This window comes from Actinia tenebrosa, unplaced genomic scaffold (genome assembly GCF_029948245.1).
Source record: "Actinia tenebrosa isolate PJP-AT-01 unplaced genomic scaffold, QUT_ActTen_1.0 PGA_scaffold12__29_contigs__length_12842862, whole genome shotgun sequence".
Classification (NCBI taxonomy): Eukaryota; Metazoa; Cnidaria; class Anthozoa; order Actiniaria; family Actiniidae; genus Actinia; species Actinia tenebrosa.
Genome location: NW_028292572.1, coordinates 11,538,352 through 11,559,339, shown reverse-complemented (window position 1 = coordinate 11,559,339; position 20,988 = coordinate 11,538,352). Strand labels below are relative to the sequence as shown.

At 38.6% G+C, this 20,988-nt stretch overlaps 2 protein-coding genes across 4 annotated transcripts; both read right to left on the bottom strand.

Annotated features, from left to right (window-relative positions):
- Positions 1 to 211: 211 nt before the first annotated feature.
- LOC116287114 (uncharacterized) lies at positions 212 to 8,525 on the bottom strand. The gene is made up of 10 exons (XM_031693742.2): positions 8,357 to 8,525; positions 5,406 to 5,845; positions 3,288 to 4,664; positions 2,798 to 2,870; positions 2,644 to 2,679; positions 2,476 to 2,532; positions 2,199 to 2,267; positions 2,073 to 2,108; positions 1,640 to 1,696; positions 212 to 1,416 (listed from the first exon to the last, which is right to left on the bottom strand). Exons 2-10 carry the CDS (start codon positions 5,829 to 5,831, stop codon positions 908 to 910), a joined length of 2,640 nt encoding a protein of 879 aa, XP_031549602.2. The 5' UTR covers positions 5,832 to 5,845; positions 8,357 to 8,525; the 3' UTR covers positions 212 to 907.
- A 1,221-nt stretch (positions 8,526 to 9,746) lies between these two features.
- LOC116287116 (uncharacterized) lies at positions 9,747 to 20,770 on the bottom strand. 3 transcript variants are annotated; one of them, XM_031693746.1, is made up of 6 exons: positions 20,656 to 20,770; positions 12,565 to 12,832; positions 12,258 to 12,441; positions 11,807 to 11,909; positions 10,706 to 10,756; positions 9,747 to 10,558 (listed from the first exon to the last, which is right to left on the bottom strand). In XM_031693746.1, the coding sequence occupies exons 2-6, from the start codon at positions 12,819 to 12,821 to the stop codon at positions 10,116 to 10,118; spliced, it is 1,038 nt and encodes a 345-aa protein (XP_031549606.1). In that variant the 5' UTR covers positions 12,822 to 12,832; positions 20,656 to 20,770; the 3' UTR covers positions 9,747 to 10,115. The 3 variants fall into 3 exon arrangements, with proteins under 3 accessions (XP_031549606.1, XP_031549607.1, XP_031549605.1); XM_031693747.2 differs by lacking the exon at positions 20,656 to 20,770 and adding an exon at positions 19,057 to 19,190; XM_031693745.1 differs by lacking the exon at positions 20,656 to 20,770 and adding an exon at positions 14,181 to 14,264.
- Positions 20,771 to 20,988: the final 218 nt, after the last annotated feature.

Here is a 20,988-nt window from a genome sequence, read left to right as displayed (position 1 = left end):
TGAAAAGGATAGAAGGGAATAGGAGGGACAGGACACGGTGACGTGACAACTCACGTGATCGCTTATACACCGTTCCAACATTCATTGTTATACCTTCCTAGTTACTGTTGCTACGTCGGATAAGCTAAAATGTGTTTTTGATATGTGTTATTTGATAAATATTTTATTCCATTACAAGAGCTACATGGAAAGTATACTGAGCATGAAACAGTTTCCTTGAGAAATTTTAATATGTTTTTTCTAATTCAAATTCATTTTAAACTAATATGATACATGGTAATACAAAGAATTGTCCATCTCTGACCAAACCTTCATCATGCTACTGCTAGTATATTTTTTTACGATTTTTGAGAATTCCATCTCCCTCGGCTTAAAAAAGAAAGGAAGATATGAAGGAATTGAGTTAATTCAAAGACGCTAAACTTATAGATTTATAATAAAATTTAACACAGTTTCGCGCTTATTTAAGAGTCTTTAAAATATTTGCTGTTCTAAAGCCTGGCTAGTTATTTTTATTTCACGAGTTGAGAAAATTTTATAACTAATTTTTTTTATTTATTTATTTTTAAAGTTAAGTTTCAAATGTCTATTTCCCCCCTTATCGCATGCCGAATGAATACAAGAATACAAGTGAAATAATTTAAAGTTGCTTTAGTCTTGAAGGATATTACGTGTGGTGCACTTGTTCAGCGGTCTTCTTCTCGTCTGGTTTAAAATCTAAAACAAGTATCACGTGTGTCCATCCTCGACCAAACTAATTTGAACACCAAAGTCTTTGACGGAATTGAAAAATAAGACTTCATGACCAAGAAATTTGTTCTCCGTCGCGTCCAACATCTTTCTTGTTTTCCAGTGTTGCGCATTTCTATTTTTTATTGCAAGTTAGCTATAAATATCGGCCAAAGACTTAAAAATCAATAAGGTCAACTTTCGGAAACACGTTCAATTCATATCGTCTAAGAACGTTTCCAGAAGGTCGATACCGTGCTACCACAACCACTAAACGACCATCAGACGAAGTTGCGCAACCCATTCCAAATTCTCTAGTATCCTTCCAAACAACCTGCGTAAAGTGACTAGCTTTTGGTTGATACCCTGGCTTATTGAAATTATAATTCTTGATTTCGCTATACCATGTATCGACTGCCTCTTTAGCGGCATTCCTAGAGCCTCCGGTCAACATAGCTACGTTTTCTCCATCTCCGCGTTCTCGTGTTGTGTGTTTCAGGCTCCGATCTCTTGCTAGTTTTTCGGCCAAGGCCTGCGCGGAATCAGCCATCTCGGCGCACCACATGAGGTTTGTGACTCCGTGCATAGCACGATAGATGTTGTGTGTGTCTAGGGCTTGCTGTGCGAACTGACCGAGAGAAGGGAACCTTGTAACAGGTTTTATTGCACGGTATCCGTCAGTAGTATCTGGAGAAATGAACACATGAAAGGATGGAAGAGATTGATGAATAGATAATAGGAAGGACGAGACGGAATGAAAAAGGAATGGGAAGACATGAGATAGACAAATGGGTGTGGATGGTGGATGGATGGATGAATGGATGGATGGTTAGAAGGATGGGAACAGATGGGATGGGAAGAGATGGGATGGGATGGGATTTTTTCATATGTTTATCCATGATCTACTCACCATAGTTTGTCTGATTTTGCGCTTGTCGTGGCTTGAATTCCTCCGCAACAATAACATCTTTTGATTCAAACGCAATAATATTAGCATTCATACATTTATAATCTTTGTAAAATTCATGAATAATTATTGAGGGTCTAAGCTTTAGAAATCAGGTCACATGAATATCATGTAAACCCGATACAAACCTCACAATCAAAATGCTAATTAGATACAGCCACTAGTGGATGTATACTGTTCTGATACAACACTAATGGTTTTATCTAATTAGCATATGAATTCAAAATGTCTCAAAGGACTTATGAAGTATAAATATGTATTATAAAGTTATAAACGGATTTCACAAGTTGTTTACAACATTCTTGCCTTCGGCTCGTGAATTTATAGCCAATACAACACGGCCACTTATACGATATTAAAAAATCTTTAAGCTCACCTTCATTGACAGGATGTGCATCACGTGATCTTACATCTTAAAGGTAAAAAAATACAAATATTTTGAGGAAAAAAATGCAAATTACATACTTTTAATTAAACAAGATTGATGTCTCTAGAGGCTAACCTTCTGAAGATTTTGATCTTGAATCTACCATTCTGTCACGTGCCTCGGCATATGGGTAGCTTGTATATGCTGTGTGAAAGAAAGAAATGAAATCATTGTCACGTGGCTATAACATGTACACTAATAGGTCATGTGATCATTTCCATATAAAATGGCGGGAACCAATTGCGTGATACACGTGACTATCATTAACCTTGATAGATCGCGTGATCATTTCCATATAAAACGGCGGGAAATAATTATCACGTGACCATGTTATATCAAGCTACAGTCTTACCCTCTCGTCCGGGTGTTCCGCGGGATCCTCTCGAGTAAGAACTTTTTGGGCGCAAATCTACGAGAGCAAAATTAAAAACCTTCGAATAACCACATCATTTCTTTTTGATTAAATGTAAAAAATATTTCAAAACAATTCAAACATAAGATGTAATACATTTATACTCGCCTTCAGATGATTTTGATCTGCCACTTACTCGACTCTCTGTGTAAGGAATGAAAAAAGCTTTACCTTACGATAGACCTATTGAACCCGACATCGTTTTTTCAATTAATTACGAATTACAAAAAAGAAAGTTCCATGTATCTAGTAAGCTACGTACCGTTTCCCTTAAGAGTGATCGTTAAAGAAGACACAACAGTTTTCTTGGGGTCGTCAACAATCGTCGTTATAATCTATTAGAGATTATAAACAAAATAAGTGTCATGAGTTTAATTTCATCGCGTTTCTTCTGTATGCTTGCGTGAATAGATACCATATTATTTTGTTGAAGAGAATCCATTACACCATCGCGTTTTCTCATAACACTTATATCGTGTTCTGCCAAACCACTCGAATTTTATAACTACACACACAGCACACGCGCACGAATTTTCTATTTCTTTAATACACAAAATTCCTCTGAAGCAAACAAAAACAAAGTGTATAGACTTTCAGGTATCGGCATCACACGGATTAGAGTTTGTTAGGTCTCTTTCATAATTCAAGGATTTTTCTACGGATTCTGCGGTTTTCCTCCCTCTGCAAAACCAAACGTTAAATTCCAAATCTGATTTTGACGAGAGCGTTGATAAATTTGAAGAACTTTTTACCTTTCTCTCTCGTGGTTCCCTGTATGGAGTGGATTCGTACTCAGTAATTTGCGTATTTTGAATCTTATCTTCACGAATCTTGGATCCCTCGATGCTAGCTGGTCGCTGCTTCTGGCTTGAAGGTCTATCTTCTTGCCACAACGGATCCCATCGTTCCGTGGATTGATTTGATTGATTAGGCCACGAGTATCGATTTGATTGGTTGGTTGGGTATGATTGATTTGATTGGTTGGGTCGAGTGGATCGATTTGATTGGTTGATTGAATTAGACGGGTAAGTAACGGACTGACTTGATTTATTAAATCTATTGCCCATGCTTGATGGCTCAGGTTGATCCATTACATTTTGTTCCCATCGTTTTATAGATTCCCTTGTCTTGCCACGCCCTGACTGGATACCATGGTAACGCATTCCATCAATCTCCACGCTTCCATTTCTACCCAACGACCCACCGTTAGATTCTCTGGACTTTTCCCATCGATCAGCGATATTTTTAGCCTTACCAGTCGACTCTTGCTTCTTCAAGGGTTGATTGGTTGAATAGACTCTTTCTTGCTGTGGTTCCCTGAACATTACGTCATTCACCCCAGGCTGCCATCGACCAGAATGCCGCTTGTTGCTTTTCTCTTTGGGTGTTGGTTCTTGTCCATAATCATCGTCCAGTGCCTCAAAGTTTCTTGATGGTGCAGATTGTTGTGTGACACTGACCGTACTGTCCTCAACAGGCTCAAACCATTTTCCAGAGTCCCATTTAGCATTGGGAAACGCCTGGTTATAATCAGTAATGGGGTCCCAACGACCTGTGCTTCTCTTTTTTCCCCCTTGCTTAGGTTTCCCCTGCCTGGTATTACCATCAGTGGCGTCCCAGCCTCCAGACATGCGATTGTTTGGCTCAGAGAAGCTAAACATTCTAGCTGATGTGTTGTCGTATTTGTCTTGCTTGGCAGCAGGATTCCAGGACATCTTACTTGGCGCGTTTTGCTGTACTTTAACACTTGTAGCGGTAAAATAATCATACCCGTTCGACAACCTTTTACGCGGGTCGGACCAGCTAGGCGTGGTATTAGACACTTTATTCTGGATCCATGATTGGTCATCTTTGACCTTTGAAGGTTTTGTTGATATATTTTTTACGGGTTCCTGATTGGAGTTTTGCTGTGGTGCATTTTGTTGAATCCAAGATCGATCATCATTGATACTCAATGATTGCCACCCATCAGAGTGTCGTTTGTTGAGTGGCTGGCGATTGCGCATGACTTCTGTGTTACTATCCCATCGGCCAGAGTGTCTTTTGTGTGGGTCAACTCTGGGAGCAGTTTCTCTGTCGTTATTGTTGACGCGATCCCACTGCCCTGAGTCCGTATTGGAACCCTTTTTCTGTACAAAGTATAAGGAAAGTAAGCTTTAATATTACTATTATTATTATTATTATTGTTGTTGTTGTTATTATCATTATTATTATCTATTATTAGCATGTATTTTGCTAGAGATCTAATCAGTCTCATTGTAACCCGCGAGGGTACTAAGTATATATATGTATGTATATATATATATATTTATTATTATTTATAAGACTAGGTATCACGTGTGAGTAGAGTTTGTTAGATCTTCCCCTTGATTTTTTAGGGTTTTTCTACGATTATCTTCAGCTTTCCTCCCTCCACAAAAAATAACACGCTAAATTCAACAAATTCACTCTGTGAGTTATGCATGCCCTGATTTTGATAAAGGAAATTATAAAATAGCTGTTATAACTCTCGCGTTCTGATTGATTGGGCGCGCGTGCTTTATGAGAGCACACAGCACGCGCGCGCAGTTTTAAGTTGCGTAATTCAGATCCAATTTGTAATTTGTATTTTATAAAAGAAATTAAAAACTTGCTCGCTGTGCTGTGTGCAGTTATAAAGCACTTGGGGATTTGCAGAAATATTATCTTAGTATGCATCATGTTTCTCCTAACACTTCTCGCGTGCTTCATAACTGCACACAGCACGCGCTCGCGCTTTCTAATTCTTCATTAATTCATAGGTTTTTTTTATCGATTGCTGTATATTTAGTGAGTCATATTTTACAGTGTGCATGTCATAGGTGCTCATTGAGAAATTCCAATTAACTTACAGATGGCTGGACGTTCTCGTGGAATGTCCTCAGGTTGTTTCCTGACGGCCTGTAGCGAGCCACCACGAAGACCTTCCCATCCTGCCCTACGGCCTTCCCAGCACCAAGCTCTCGACTTCCTTTCCAGACGACCTGCGTAAAATGGCCCGTGTTGCTTTGGAAGCCCGGTCTTCCAAAGCTGTAGTTCTTGATTTCTTCGTACCAATTATAGGTCACTTCTTTTCCGTTCACATCCTTGCCAAATGCCATATAGATATTCTCACCGTCTTCTATGTCCGCGTGTTTTAATCGATTTTCACGAGCAAGCCGCTCGGCCCATTCTTGCGCTTCATTTGCGAGACGAGCGTTCCAAATCAGAGGTGGAGCCTGGTGATTAGCTCGGTGTTTGTTGTGGCTGTCAAGGATCTGTTTTTCAAAGCTGTTCATGTCGCGTCAGTTCGCTAATAAAATAAAAGTTGAAATCATTTTTATTCATTAAGAATCTTTAATGAAAATTTGCTTAACCTGAATGTTGCGTTTGCATAGTCAGTTCAAACACAGTAATCCGTGAAACAATAATACAAATATTTTGCACTAAATGGAATGCTCTTCGTCTCTCTGGATGTGCAAGTTTGGATTGTTTCAACAATAACAAAAAAACAACTTAAAACATTTTTTACATAGAGAAGCATATTATTAGTTTTTATTTATTTATAGATATTTCTTGATTTGAGTTATGAAGGTTTATACATCCAATATGCTAATGAGTGTGACGTCTTTGAAGGCTTAATTAAATATACAAAATCGAACTGGTTCATAGAAACAGTATTTAAAAAGCATCATTATTTTACTCATGGTTTACATGAAAGCTATCTTAAATTTGTATTTTCAAAATGGCCAGCATTTAGTATTACTAGTTACAGCAAAAACACTCAAATACCTTACCTGACGTCACCATCATTAGCATATTGGAAGTACAAACCTTCATAACTTAGAGACGTATCACTCAAATCAAGAAATATTTTACCAATCAACTATTTACTTTATGCAGAACCAGTACTGAATGTATTGTCAAAGGGTTCATTTGCACTTTAAATATTTCTTATACTGTTGTAAAGCGCTTTGCGCACATCTGATTATTATTATTATTATTATTATTATTATTATTATTAAATAGTGCTATGTTTCATAAATAGTACTGTTTCAAAGACATGGTGTTCGCACTCATCAAGTTTCACACTTCTATGGATGGCTTGCAAAGAAATATGGAAAATAGCACTTTTATTCCCTCATTCCAGAGCTGCCTTTTGTTACATAATCAGTACACTAAAGCTATTAATCAAGAACAACTATATTTGTACTATATTTTAATGCATAACCAAGCATTCCATATTTATATCTCAAGGGATTTTGAGATGTGGTTGATGCGCGCGCTAACATAATAAAACTTGAGATCACTCAAGTAAGTTCTTAATACAAAGGTAAATTAAAGCGGGGGAAAACCCACAGGTTATTAATGATAGATTAAATTTTGAAAGCTATCTCTAGGTGTAAAGTTAATGGTGTCATTGAAAGCCTTCAAAACCGTAGTTTTGCTGCTTCGGGATCTCATATTTTTGTCCCAATATCTCACTATATTTTCCTGATCCCTAATGATTCGAAATTATTCAAATAGAAAAAGTAATTTCTAGAACAAATTGTTTAAAATAGTTAATATCAAGTACGTGCAGAGTGTTACTTTACTACAGTTTTTATTTCAAGATTTTTCTTTAAAATTACAATTTGGTAGCCATATATTGGGACTTTAATCCTTAAAGGTGATTTTACCCTGGCTATATTCTCAAAATAAAAGGAAAACAATTCAAAATTTAAAGAAATAAAAATGAAAAAACGCTTGACGACAACATCCGTTCCTTCTTAGCTAAACATCTGGTTGCCTAGAAACGAACGAGTCTATCTTGAGCGCGTTTATTCACACAGCTGGAAAAGATGATGAATAAATTAAAAATGCCATCATATTGTGAGAAAAAACCATTAAAACTGAACATTTAGAGGCATTTGGTTCTCTACAAGACATTCTTAACATATTAACTTTAATTCTAGAAATATTTTTTATGAACAAAGTAAGTTTTTTTATTGTTAAAAATCTTGTCATCTATTTTTGTCGATGTCGACAACCTCCACTATACTACACCATAAACAAATTTGCAAATTCCTGGTGTTATTAAGTATGACCTACTCGCAGCCGCCAAGAATTGGAGATTTAATGACAGCAACGACTAAAGAAATTAAACGCAAACTGATCTGCATTGACCCTAGTCTACACGAACCGAATTACAAGTAAATTGGAAAAAAAAAATCAAATATTTCCGTTTGAATTTGTCAGGTTAATTTACGAGGAATTCTCGAAAAAGTATCGACTTTAATACGAACGTTTTTATACTTGAAAGGTAAAAAACAATATGTTATCTTAAGAAATATCGAAAGCTATCGAGCTTTTAGGATTGGAAAGAGAATTTGGATGAATTTGAATGCTTTTAAGACGATGTTTTGAGATGAATGAGGAAGTGGAAAATATGAAAAGTACGCCATCTTGCTTCAACTCAACTTAAAACTCGTTCGTTTGGAGAAGTAGGCCGCTTTAAAAACGAAAATCTTGCAAGAAATATCACCAAAAACACAATTATCGACTACTAATTTATAGTCTAAATAAATAAAACTTTACCCTGCTTAAAATGAAGCATAATATTTCTGTTTTACACCGAAACTAACCACCTCAAAATCAGATAAATTGGAGATCAAAGTCAAAGACCAAAGTACATTAGGAAGCGAGTGAAAACTTCTTTTCAGATGCATTAAGCTTGCAATAAGGCGTTTACTATTCTTGAAACGTTTATCAATATATATCTGTTTTTTAGTATAATTGTCGCTCAATGAAAACATTTCTTTTCGGGACAACATCGACAACTAACCTTGCCTTGATTTTCGCGCTAGTTTTTCCTATTTCACTGTTTTGGTTTCCAGATGATATTTTCGTTTGTGTTGCAAGATTTTCGACTTGTTTTTCCTATATCCTGTGATAAGTTTGAATGAGTCGAAGGATAAGACGGGACAAAGACACACATGAAATGTGTGTTTTTAAATAGGGGAGACACACAAAAGATCTCATTTACATTTAGAACCGAATGTGCATAAATTACAATGACACTACAATGACAGAAAACTATTTCTTGATACCACTTGAACGGGAATCCTTTTGAAAAATATTTTTTTACTTAAATCTTTTAAATATGTTGAAAGTGCAAAATTATGGTGCAAACAAAAACAATTACAAAATTTTCCTTAGTTGTCTATCTTGATTTTCATTATATCCCGTGCAATCTTTTCTGCCTTAAATTTAAAAAACAAAAAATTCAAATTTTCAACACATTTTAATCCGATAATGGCTTGTCACGTGACGTCTGTCGCCGAGATATTTATCCCCGGTAAATTTGTTTTCCAAAGTTCAAAGACGCGCGAAATTAATTTGTATGAGAGAGTCAACAACACAGGGGACAACGCATGACTGATAACCGTAGACAAAAGGTAAAAAATAATATAAATTTGTTAAGTGCTTTTTTGGTGCGGAAACATTACTTTCTTGAAGTTAACTGACGATTTCTTCTTGTTTAGTTCGTAGATTATAAATTAGCGTTTTCAAATTGTATGGACTCGAGTATACGTCTCGAAGAAGTGAGCGTGACCAATAATTACATAGCGTGACAAGATTTCGTGAGTTATACTCAATATCATACCCAGAGCCCTTATTGCTTACTGCGCATGCTCGACAAAATAATGAGTATGCATACGAGAATGAGTTATAGTGACCTACAACTTATTATAACTAATCGTTTTTGGGGTTCGTACTGTACATACGACGCAGAAAAATATAGAAAGAAAGAATGAACGAAAGAGTTTCGTCCAGCATCAGTCGAACACAAACGGCTCGCTGTTGTATGATTGCGCTTCACATGGCGCGCGAATACCTCTCACGTGGACAGGAAATGTGTTCTGATTTGACGCTGTTTTAACACTGTGTTGCATAAACAAGGAAAATAGTTTCGCTGAAGCCTTTTGGCATTTACGCAAAAGTATTCCAGAAGGTGGTTCGAAGCTAATACAAGGTATTTCCTGGATGAATTCCGAACACGGTCCGAACGTTTTTCCGGATGCGCGGCGAATACATCAAAAAAATTGTAAATAAATAAATGAATAAAGAAAGAAAGAAAGAAAGAAAGAAAGAAAGAAAGAAAGAAAGAAAGAAAGAAATTCTGCAGCTCGCCTGATAATGGAAGATAAACTCACTACAGTGTTAGTCGTGACTGCGATAGAAACCTTTAATCACTTATAATAAAGAAGTACGAATATTTTATTTAAGGAGATTGATAATAATTTTTCATTATTTATAGGTTATTTTGATTAACTCTTACAGGAATTTAATGTATTAAATCATAAACCGACAATGAAAGGCGCAAAGTCGAAAAAGATATTGGATTTTGAATGGTTTAAGGATGATTGAATGCGAGTGATACAAATAATTTTAAATGTAAGTAAGTTGGTATTCGATTACGAGGATGTTAAGCTTATACTTGATGGAAAAATTACTTAAACAATGATTGGCCAATAATATAAATGTGAGTTAATACGTATAGCCATTAGACGCAGATTATCTGCAGTCCTCGGCTGTTAGTATCACTGAACGTCAGATACAACGTTCACCTCAAACCTATTGAGAATATTCCCCGGGGGGTTGTATCGGGCCACCATGTAAGTTAACTTCCCATCGGGGCTCTTCGCCATTCCCACACCAACTTCCCGGGTATCCCGCCATACGATCTGGGTAAAATGCCCGGTGCTCAGATCAAATCCCGGCTTGTCGTAGTCATAGTTACTTCTCTCTGAGTACCATATTCTAATAGCATCATCAGTGTTAAAGTGGCTGCACATACGGCAGATATTCTCGCCTTTGTAGTATCTATCCTCGCGACTGGCATGAACTAGGCGTCCCTCGCGTGCAATCTTCTCAGCCCACGCCTGCGCAGTTCGAGCTAAGACCTCTGACCACTTCAATGGCGCTGCATCATGCATTACACGGTATTTGTTGTGAGATTGTAGAATATTGGAGATATTGTTCCCTGTAAACAAGAAAAATGTTAGTACTCTTGAATAAACCCTGTACATATATATATATACATACCGTCACTTAGGTTTTAAAAAATGCGCCCGCGATTTTCAAATCAGCGGATTCCAACACCGGAAGCGGAAGTAACACAAGTACTTACCATCTAGAGTAACCGTGGTTGGTTTAATGGTCAAATTGATTGGACTCATTCCTATGAAGAAATAAGAGACGACAGCTTAGTATGGTAGTCAAAAGGTAACAAACCTGCATCCCTCCCTCTCGGTTGATTCGTCTTGCATGACCTCTGACCACTTTGCTCACAGGACAGACGTGAATAATATCAATAGGTTTTCTAAACATTACTATGATTATAAATCAGAAGATATAACTAGCTAAACACTAGTGTGAGCTGCGTCGGTGTTTCTAATGAAACAGTAATGATAAAAAGGTAAATTTTACACCGTGAAAAGATAAAAAAACTTACTGACGTTTCGGACGCTAGTCCTTCGTCGGAGTAAAATGGAAAGAGGTGGTAGAAAGGAGTGTTTATATGATAGAATAAGACAAAAGAAAAAATGATTATATTATGATTATATGCCGGATTATAAATCAATAAATTCCTGAATCAATGAAGCAATTTTATGTTATTAGGTTATCAATGTGTTACGAAACGCACAAACAGGATTAGAATGTTATAAATTACTCATGAATTTTTAGGGCTGACAATTTGATTCATGTTTGTGGAGCCGACAAAATAATAATAATAATAATAATAATAATAATAATAATAAGAGGATAAATAATTTACAGTGGTTTAAGATAGATCATACTAACCCTGAATTAAAAACATGGCTAAGTTAAAAATTGTTTTCGCTTTTGAATGTTAGTAGTGACTAATGTCAGTAGTGTTGTGTTATAGGATTTCATTCTTGCTCATGCTCTTAATATTACTGGGTTATTTCCAAACTATTACCACTTGGCTGGTAAAAGCAACCTTTTTTACTGGTTCCTTTACCAGCTTACAATGTACAACAGGTTAAATGTACCTCAAATATGACGAGCTAACTGGTATGATATCCCTCACCTCAGATTGTGTGCCGTGACGTTTCAGCACACATCAGTATTTTCATATTTAAATTTTTCACTTCATTGGTAACCTTCTCATGCGGCAGAAATGTTGGCGGGAGCGGATTTTTAACCGGGTTTTCTCGCATTCAACTAAGCGCTTCACGATAGATTATTCTAAAAATCTCTTATTTACCTTTGTTTTCGTCTTTGTAAGTTGGCTTCTGTTCTGCTGGTTGTGGTTGCTTAGCACTGTTGATCTCGTTATTCGTACCTGGTGACCTTTGACCTGACGACACCTGTAGTGAATATACAGAAATATAATCGAGACCTTTAGCAAGACGTTCTTGCTAGGTACAGCAAACCCCAAACTGCAGTTCGACGTCAGGGGTTTTCCGTCAAACTTTCAACATTTAGCAAGGCGTCATAACGAAGTTGTTGCTGGAAGAGCCGCCATATTTTTTTCTAAATAACAATGGTAGCTTAGAAAAACCTAGAGAGCTTGAAACGTACAATGGTGGTATATAGACAGGCCAACGACCAAAGATGTATCGCCGCCTCAACCCCCTCCTACCCAGTCTCCCAAATATCCTGACGACTAGCTGCCCCCGCCCAACAAGTTGTATATATTTCTGTTACCAGCATACCTTTGGTAGCACATTATTATCAAAGTCTCTCAGATTGTTTCCCGCAGGTTTATAGCGGGCTACGACAAAAACCATCCCGTTTTTGGACTTCGCGCGGCCCATTCCAAGCTCTGTGCTTTCTTTCCATACCACTTGCGTAAAATGGCCGGTCTGGGGCTGGTGACCACCCCTCTTGAAGTCATATCTAGGATTAAATGATCTTGAGTCAATAAATAGAGAGGAAATTTAATTCGTCTTTTGTAGTTGTGGCTGCATGGCAGTGACCCTTGGCGCAAAGGATTTATTAATATTTATTAATATTACTTACTTCTCGACCTCAGAGTACCAGCTGTCTGTAGCATCAGCACCAACACTCTCAAAGTCTGCTGCACTACTCATGAATATATTTTCTCCTTCTCCTGACTTCCTGTCCTTGTTGTGCATCAGCTTGCCTTTCTTAGCGAGAGTCTTGGCCCATGCTTCTGCTTCACGTGCAATACTGTTAGACCACGTGAGAGCCTGCACGTTGTGCTGAGCTCGATATTTATTGTGGGCCTCTAAGGACTTGCGAGCAAAGACGTCCATCTTAAAAGAACCTACAAGGAATAAAGTATTTAAAAAACCGTGTGATCCATCCTTAATCCTTCAACTCCCAAAGGGGATAAATGATGAGTGGTCCATAAAAATGAGTGTGTGTGTGGGTGGGGGGGGGGGGGGGGGGGGTGTGGATGGATGGACGGATGGAGGGATGGACGGATGGAGGGATGGACGGATGGACGGATGGACGGATGGGCGGATGGGCGGATGGACGGACGGATGGATGGATGGATGGATGGATGGATGGATGGATGGATGGATGGATGGATGGATGGATGGATGGATGGATGGATGGATGGATGGATGGATGGATGGAAGGATGAATGGATACACCTAATTGAAAAAACGTTGTCAGGTTCAAAAAAAGGTTATATCATCAAAGCTAAGACCGAAGGGGAGCATGGAAGGACAAACAATTATGCTAATTTCATGCGTATTGCAGTTTCCCTTCCTGTGCACATTTTATGCATCATGGCTTTGGCATGTTGTTAATCTAGGTCAACCGACTTTGCTCTACTGTGCATTTTTACATGTCTATATGCAAATATAATACACATTTCGGAGTACCCAAAATCCTTTTCAGTCTTAGCTTCGATGACATGACCTTCTCGAACCCGACTACGTTTAGGTGCAGATAGATGAATGGATGAATGAATGTTTGGATGTACGAATTAATAAAAAAATAAATGCGAATAAATGAATGAACGAATGTACAAATGAATGAAAATATATATTGCTATTTTGACGCCTGTCGTCTCCATGCCAACCGATCATAAAATCAGCGCGGGTACACCACAAATATAAAAGTGATACATATTATTAATATTGATGAAAATACCCACACACACCTGAAAAAAATTCACTCATCTGTGAAAAGGTATTTCTTAGAATAAAATTGGGTTCTAAAAGACTAAACTAGGTTATATTCTCGACGAACTGTTCTTTTTCAAAAAAAGACTGTTGACACGTAGCCTTGACTATAGAAAATAGTGAGCCTACTTTGCTTCTATAACAACAACAATGAATAGAAAATGAAACCCTAATTTCGTATATTTTTTTTATATTGGTTTTTCGCTTTGCTATTTTTTTTTAGACCGTTGAAACTTTGCTATTTTTTAATGCCTGTGCAGAAAATTAATAAAGACAATAGAATAAGATATTCCACAACACATAATAAAGTCTTTTGCCGGCGGTACACACATAATAAAAAATGTATTAAAGTAGTTTTTTAAAATAAATATGCACGGCAAGATTTCAAGCAAACAAGAAATAAAAAGTTGTCGAGCAGCTTTCATAGCTCAGTCCTTAATACACTGGAGTATAAATTTTTTTAAAAAGTTTCTGTACCTTTGATGTCAGATTCCAAAATTATTGAGCTCATAAACAAGCGCCAAGTATCGAAAGGATTCTACTCTAAAAACACCAAAAATGAGCTGCTTTTGTTATCAATGTTATGTAGTTTGGGCTACCTGTGGTGGTCACGTGATTGCGGTGTGTGACCACATGGCGGGGAGCAACGTATGTAAAACGTTTTAGTTATAATAAAATAAGTTGGATAACACCACGATTACCGTTGAACCCTTAAACATAACATTGGCGACGAGGAGCGGAGTAATCGATTGGTAGAAATGAACGATAAAGCGACGGCAAGTGCCGAAAATCAACCTGGAATAAGCAGTCTTGGCCCAGCAATGGCGAGTTGTTTTGGAAGAATGAACGAGTTCAATCCCGACAACGAAGATTGGTTGACGTATGTGGAGCGGTTGGAAATGTTTTTCATAGTCAATAATGTCCCAGAGGGCAAAAAAGTCGCAAGTTTAGTTACCTTAATGGGAGGTAAGATGTATTCGTTGTTAAAGAATTTAACAGCCCCAACCAAGCCAACCGAGAAGTCCTATAAAGAAATAGTGGAAATCATGGCGAGACACTTGACGCCCAAACCCATTGTCACTGCTGAGAGGTATAAGTTTCACAAGTATGAGCAAGAGGAAGGCCAGTCTGTAAGAGATTTTCTAGCTAAGATTCAGAAACTAGCAGAAACTTGTGCTTTTGGAGCGTTTCGTGACGAAGCCCTGCGAGACAAGTTAGTTTGTGGTCTGAGAGACAGGTCCATCAAAAGGAAATTGCTGGGCGAAGAAGAGTTACCTCTCAAGAAAGCCATAGAAATTGCTGTGGGAATGGAATTGGCAAATAAAGAAATGAATCAATTTCGCACTGAATCATCCCCAGTAAATTATATCCAAAGGGAAGAGTGTTTTAGATGTGGAAGAAGTAACCATTCCCCAGAGAAATGCGTTTTCAAAGATGCAGAATGTCATGCCTGCAAAAGAAAGGGGCACATTAAGCCAAAATGCCCTGAAAAAGGCAAGAAGGGAACAAGAGTCAAAACACAAGATCTGAGGAAGCCAGTGGAGTTGAAAAAGAAGAAGAAAAAAAATTCTAGGATCAAGTTGGTTGGCCACCAAGAACAAAGTAGTGAGTCTAGTGAGTCTGAAAGTGGTGATAGTGACCAATATAATCCCGATGAACGGCCCATGTGGAACCTCAGTCTAGATAAAACCAGAAAACCTGATGCAATTATGGTCCCAATTACTATCAATGACACTCCCTGCGAGCTAGAATTAGACACGGGAGCTGCAGCCACTGTAATACCAGAGAAGATGTGGAAAGATCAGTTCGGAGCAAAACCACTACAGAGATCAGCTGTTATTTTAAAAAGCTACTCAGGTCATATCATACCAGTAGTAGGGGAGACCCTAGTTCATGTCAAGTATTCTGGTCAAGAAGCTGATTTGCCAGTAATCATTACTAGAGGTAAGGGAACAGCATTAATGGGGAGAGACTGGCTGGCAAAAGTGAGATTAAACTGGGAAGAGATAAGTAATATCTATCGAGTCAATTGTCCAAAGCCTACATTAGCTGATTTAAAGAAACAGTACCCAACCTTGTTTGATGGGAAACTGGGCACCATCAAAGGAGTTACTGCCAAACTCCAATTGAAAGAAAAGGCAACACCTCAATATTTCAAGCCACGCCCCGTACCCTATGCTCTCAAGGATAAGGTGGCTGAAGAGCTAAGTCGGTTAGAAAAAGAGGGAGTTCTGAAGAAAGTTGAAAGTTCTGACTGGGCTACACCAATAGTACCAGTATTGAAACCTGATGGTTCAGTCAGAATTTGTGGAGACTTTAAGGTAACATTAAACCCATACCTGGATGTACCTGAATACCCAATGCCTACCCCTGAAGAACTGTTTACTAAGTTGAATGGGGGTGAGCTTTTCACCAAGCTAGACCTCAGTAATGCCTATCAGCAGGTTCTTTTACATGAAGAATCACAGCCCTATGTGACAATCACTACTCACTTAGGACTGTACCGATACACAAGGCTTCCTTTTGGCGTAGCAGCGGCACCGGCATTATTTCAACAGATCATGGATAAGCTACTAGATGGTTTGAGTCACACTGGAGGGATCCTAGATGACTTGATAGTCACAGGAGAGAACACTCCCCAGCATACAAAAAATTTGCATGCAACTCTGAAAAGAATGGAATCACGTGGAGTGAAACTGAAGACATCCAAGTGTAGTATCATGCAGCCCAAGATCGAGTATTTTGCTTTCGTAGTTGACAGAGAGGGAATCCACCCCTCGCCAGAAAAGGTACGAGCGGTGCAGAGGGTGCCAGAACCTAAGAACAAAACTGAACTGCAATCTTTTTTAGGATTAGTTAATTATTACAGAAAGTTTATTCCTAACATGTCCTCGCTGTCAGCCCCACTCAACCAGCTGTTGGCTAAGGATGTTCCCTGGGTTTGGAGTGAGGAATGCCTGCAAGCTTTTCAAGCCTTAAAGGACACGTTAACGTCATCCAAAGTGTTAGTCCATTACAACCCAGCACTGGAAGTACAATTAGCAGCAGATGCCTCTCCTTTTGGCCTAGGGGCGGTGATTTCTCATGTCAGTCAAGAAGGTGTGGAACGTCCAATTGCTTACGCCTCTAGAGCATTAACATCAGCAGAAAGGAACTATTCAGTGATAGAGAAGGAAGCCTTGGCCATAATCTTTGGCATAAGGAAGTTCCAACAGTTCTTGTATGGGCGTAGGTTCACACTTGTGACCGACCACCAACCCCTCACATTATTGTTCGGTCCAAAAAAGGGAATCCCAGCTATTGCAGCATCAAGATTACAGCGATGGGCGATACAACTGTCAGCCTATCAATATGATATCAAGTATAGGTCCTCCAAGAAGAATGCAAACGCCGATGCATTGTCAAGGCTGCCAGAAACAGAGTCAACCGAACTGGATTTCGAATTCGATGAAGCTGGAGCAGTCAACAAAGTACAGATTGAAAGAGTACCAATTGATGTCAACCTCCTACGCACAGAAACAGCTAGGGATCCTCTACTATCCCGAGTCCTGTATTGGACATTGCATGGATGGCCAGAGAAACATGAAGTGCCAGACAATCTGAAAAGTTATTTCACCAAGATAGAGGAGCTCAGTGTAGAAGATGGATGCCTGTTGCGCGGGACACGGGTGGTGATACCAGCAAAATGCAGAGATCGGGTGTTAGCTGAATTACACTTGAACCACCCAGGAATTGTACGCATGAAAGCTTTGGCCCGGATACATGTTTGGTGGCCAGGCCTAGAAACAGACATTGAACAGCTAGTTCGAAGTTGTGAGCAGTGTCAAAGCTCAAATAGTAGGGCACCAACTACCGCAGATAATCCCTGGATATGGCCCCATAAACCCTGGCAGCGACTTCACATTGATTATTGTGGTCCATTTCTTGGGGAGTCCTTCCTGATTGTGATTGATGCTAAAAGTAAATGGTTAGAGGTCCTACGTATGTCTAGCACTACTGCTGAAGCAACCATTGCTGCAATGCGTATGGTGTTTGCAACACATGGTTTACCTGAAGAACTAGTTTCAGACAACGGTCCACAGTTTATTGCTCAAGAATTCAAGGAGTTTCTGAAATGTAACAAGATCAAACACATCTTAAGTGCCCCATACCATCCCGCCTCTAATGGGGAAGCGGAAAGAGCGGTTCGAACCTTTAAACAAGCAATGAAAACTGTTAGAAAGGAGCCAGGAACACTAAATCAGAAGATAGCCTCTTTTCTTTTGAGTTACCGAACCACACCCCACACGGCTACTGGATATACCCCAGCTGAACTGCTAATGGGTAGGCGTATACGCACTAGACTAGATGTGCTACACCCTGACATGGCAAAGAAGGTTGCAAGGCCACAAAAAGGGCTTTGCAGTACAACACCAAAAAGACATTTTAGTGTTGGAGATCCAGTTTTAGTTCAAGATTACCGATCTAATACTAAGGAATCCTGGAGTCACGGCGTTGTTCTGACCAAGCTAGGCCCAGTAACCTATCAAGTCCAAGTGGGAGAGTTCATTTGGAAACGCCACATTGACCAACTTAAAGAATTTACAGAAAATGTGTGGCCACCCAGGAGAGAAGAGTTCCCGGAGACGTTGGGAAACTCTTTGTCACCTGTACCTCAAAGGGATGTCAACCCATCTGTACCACAGGGGTATGTAAACTCACCAACACAACAGCTGCCAGTACCCCAAAGAGATAGAGCTCTGCCAATCCCACCTATACCAGTCCAACCTGAAGCGAAAGGGCAGACCCTCCAAGAAACCCCCTCAGAGGTGATATCAACAAGAGATGCAGCAGGGAAACCAAGTCCTAAACCACCTTCATCAGGTCGACGTTACCCACTACGAGCGAGGAAACCACCTCAGCGTTTGATCACAGAGTCATAGGAACATTTGACATTATGATTTAATTTGTTTATATTATTGGAACAGTTGTTGATTGTTTAGAACATTGACTTTCATAAGGAAGGAAGGAGTGTTATGTAGTTTGGGCTACCTGTGGTGGTCACGTGATTGCGGTGTGTGACCACATGGCGGGGAGCAACGTATGTAAAACGTTTTAGTTATAATAAAATAAGTTGGATAACACCACGATTACCGTTGAACCCTTAAACATAACAATCAAAACTTTTAAAATCAAACTGGCAACTTTTGTACTCATTGTACGAAAGATTTGAACAAATTTTTCTCACTAAAGCAGCGAAATTGGAGTTCAACTTTGCTGTACTTCGTCGAAGAGAAAATATAAAATACGAGTTAAGTCTCGATTCAATTCAATGGAAATGTAAACAGTACGTATTCTAATTACTTCTACTTACTCAATTCAGTACAAGACACTACAAAGAAGCGTATTTCTGATCTTTAAGTGTGTTTTTTGAGCCGAGAAGTTGTCTTTATTTCCTGCTGTTTCTGGAGGTAGCGACCATGTGCAAGAGCTACAAGGTACTGATTTACATAAAGCGCGCGATTTGCATAACATCACTGTTTCGCTGGCTGAGTATTGAATACAAAACATAACACTTATTTTAACACCTATACAAATACTTGACTACGATTGAATCGAAAGCCATTCAAAGAACAATTACGAATGTCAATAGCTATTCACGTGCATGAATTTATGATAAAATATAAGTTCAAAGATTGATTTTCGGAAGAAATGTGGATTTTATATCATGCATCATTGTCCTATTTTTCCTCTGGTCCCTTACAGCACCTCGCAGCTCAATCTGGGGGAAAAAAACAGAAACAAAATCTTTCCAGCATCCATGTCTTCGTCTCCATGTCTTCCATAAAAAAATTTTCTTTTTACTTCAGGTCTGAAAGAACTTTCCTCTTTTTGAATAGCTTTTTCAAAATGCTTTTGTTAATTTTATTTTCTCTCTATATCTATATTTTGTACAAGCTTGTACTTCATTTTGTACTGCTAAATGGCCTGGAAAGCAGAAAGTTGAACAAAATTTGTTTGTACCATTCCACGTGGAACAGCACGTGCGTGTTTGTTAGTGACCACTAGCCCTTGAAAACCCAAGCGTCTATATTGCTATACTACACGATTTGGGCTATCAACCTTAGTTACAAGTACCATCGAATCAATAGAGCGCGACTTTTTACATGAGAAAATTCTCAGGGACTGGGGGCAAGGAAAAATCTGCTCGATCCAGTCTCCTCTCGGTCCAATTTTTGTACATTGTACTGGTAACATGATATTTTGCAGTGCTTTTGTTAAATTATCTCTAACTGTATCGTATTGTAACTGCATCCCTACCTTGTTTACACAGACTCAAACAGAATAACGTATGTGACCTCACCTTCGCATGCATAAACAGTGCGCGCAAATATGCAATTTATTTTCTGTGCCTGGGTTGGAAGTAAAGACGTGATCGTTCGATAGTTGACCTGATGTTATCCGTCCAGTCTAGTGTTGATCGAGTTAGCTATCACTACAACATAGCGTGACTAACGGGAGTTTTGGTCAAAGAAACATGTTTAGGCCTATCAACTTTGTAACTTTATTAACCTCCTAGAAATTATAAAGCGATCACTGAAATGAAATTATAGAAGTATTTTATATATATATTTTTTTTGTGAAATTATCACAGAAATTTGCAACATTCTACATAACTGGATAAATCCATCTATCGGTGTACATTCTTGCTGATGTTTAATGGCAGTCGGTAAAGGCATTATGATCTATGATCAAATTGAATGCTCAATGAACGCCCGTGTTTAGTACAAGAAAGAAAGAATGGTTAGTCAAAAAAAAAAGCCATAGAAAACAGCTCTAGCTACTACTGTCTAAATCTCCATTCATAGTCACGAAAACTTAAACCAAAACGGTTAAACAATATATGAATACTATTTTACCGACTCTAGAAAATACACATTAGTCGATCTTTGACTAAGTTTCAAATTCTTACCTGAAAGGTCACTGAAAACTTAAACGGAATTTTCAGTTTTCAGAGCGTAACGATGAAGCGGTTGGTATCTCTATCAGTCTCGAATACAGCCCCCAAGCGGGTATTTGTATTATCTTGTAAGATTTAGTTTTGACAGACAGAACTCAATTATCATGATTGTAACGTGATCTCCTAGCAACGGCGGCTTCGACCTGAGTGGCAGAGAAACGCCTTTTGTCGATGTACTGAATGTCGAGAAAATAAAAGAAAATTAGCTTACTTTGGTGTCCTTTTGAGTGTTGTGATATTTGTGAAACTCACTCCTACGAACTCCTTCACACCCTTCAGAGGGAC

Bases quoted from the DNA above. Each gene is read 5' to 3' on its own strand.
- LOC116287114 (XM_031693742.2), bottom strand. From the start codon at position 5,831: ATGAACAGCTTTGAAAAACAGATCCTTGACAGCCACAACAAACACCGA. The intron at 2,871-3,287 runs GTAAAAAGTTCT...AATCTCTAATAG, and splicing joins GGGAACCACGAGAGAGAAAG to ATTATAACGACGATTGTTGA. The intron at 1,417-1,639 runs GTGAGTAGATCA...TCATTTCTCCAG, and splicing joins GCAAAATCAGACAAACTATG to ATACTACTGACGGATACCGT.
- LOC116287116 (XM_031693745.1), bottom strand. From the start codon at position 14,214: ATGAGCTCAATAATTTTGGAATCTGACATCAAAG. The intron at 12,833-14,180 runs GTACAGAAACTT...TATTCCTTGTAG, and splicing joins TTTGGAATCTGACATCAAAG to GTTCTTTTAAGATGGACGTC. The intron at 11,910-12,257 runs GTATGCTGGTAA...TATTCACTACAG, and splicing joins ATAATAATGTGCTACCAAAG to GTGTCGTCAGGTCAAAGGTC.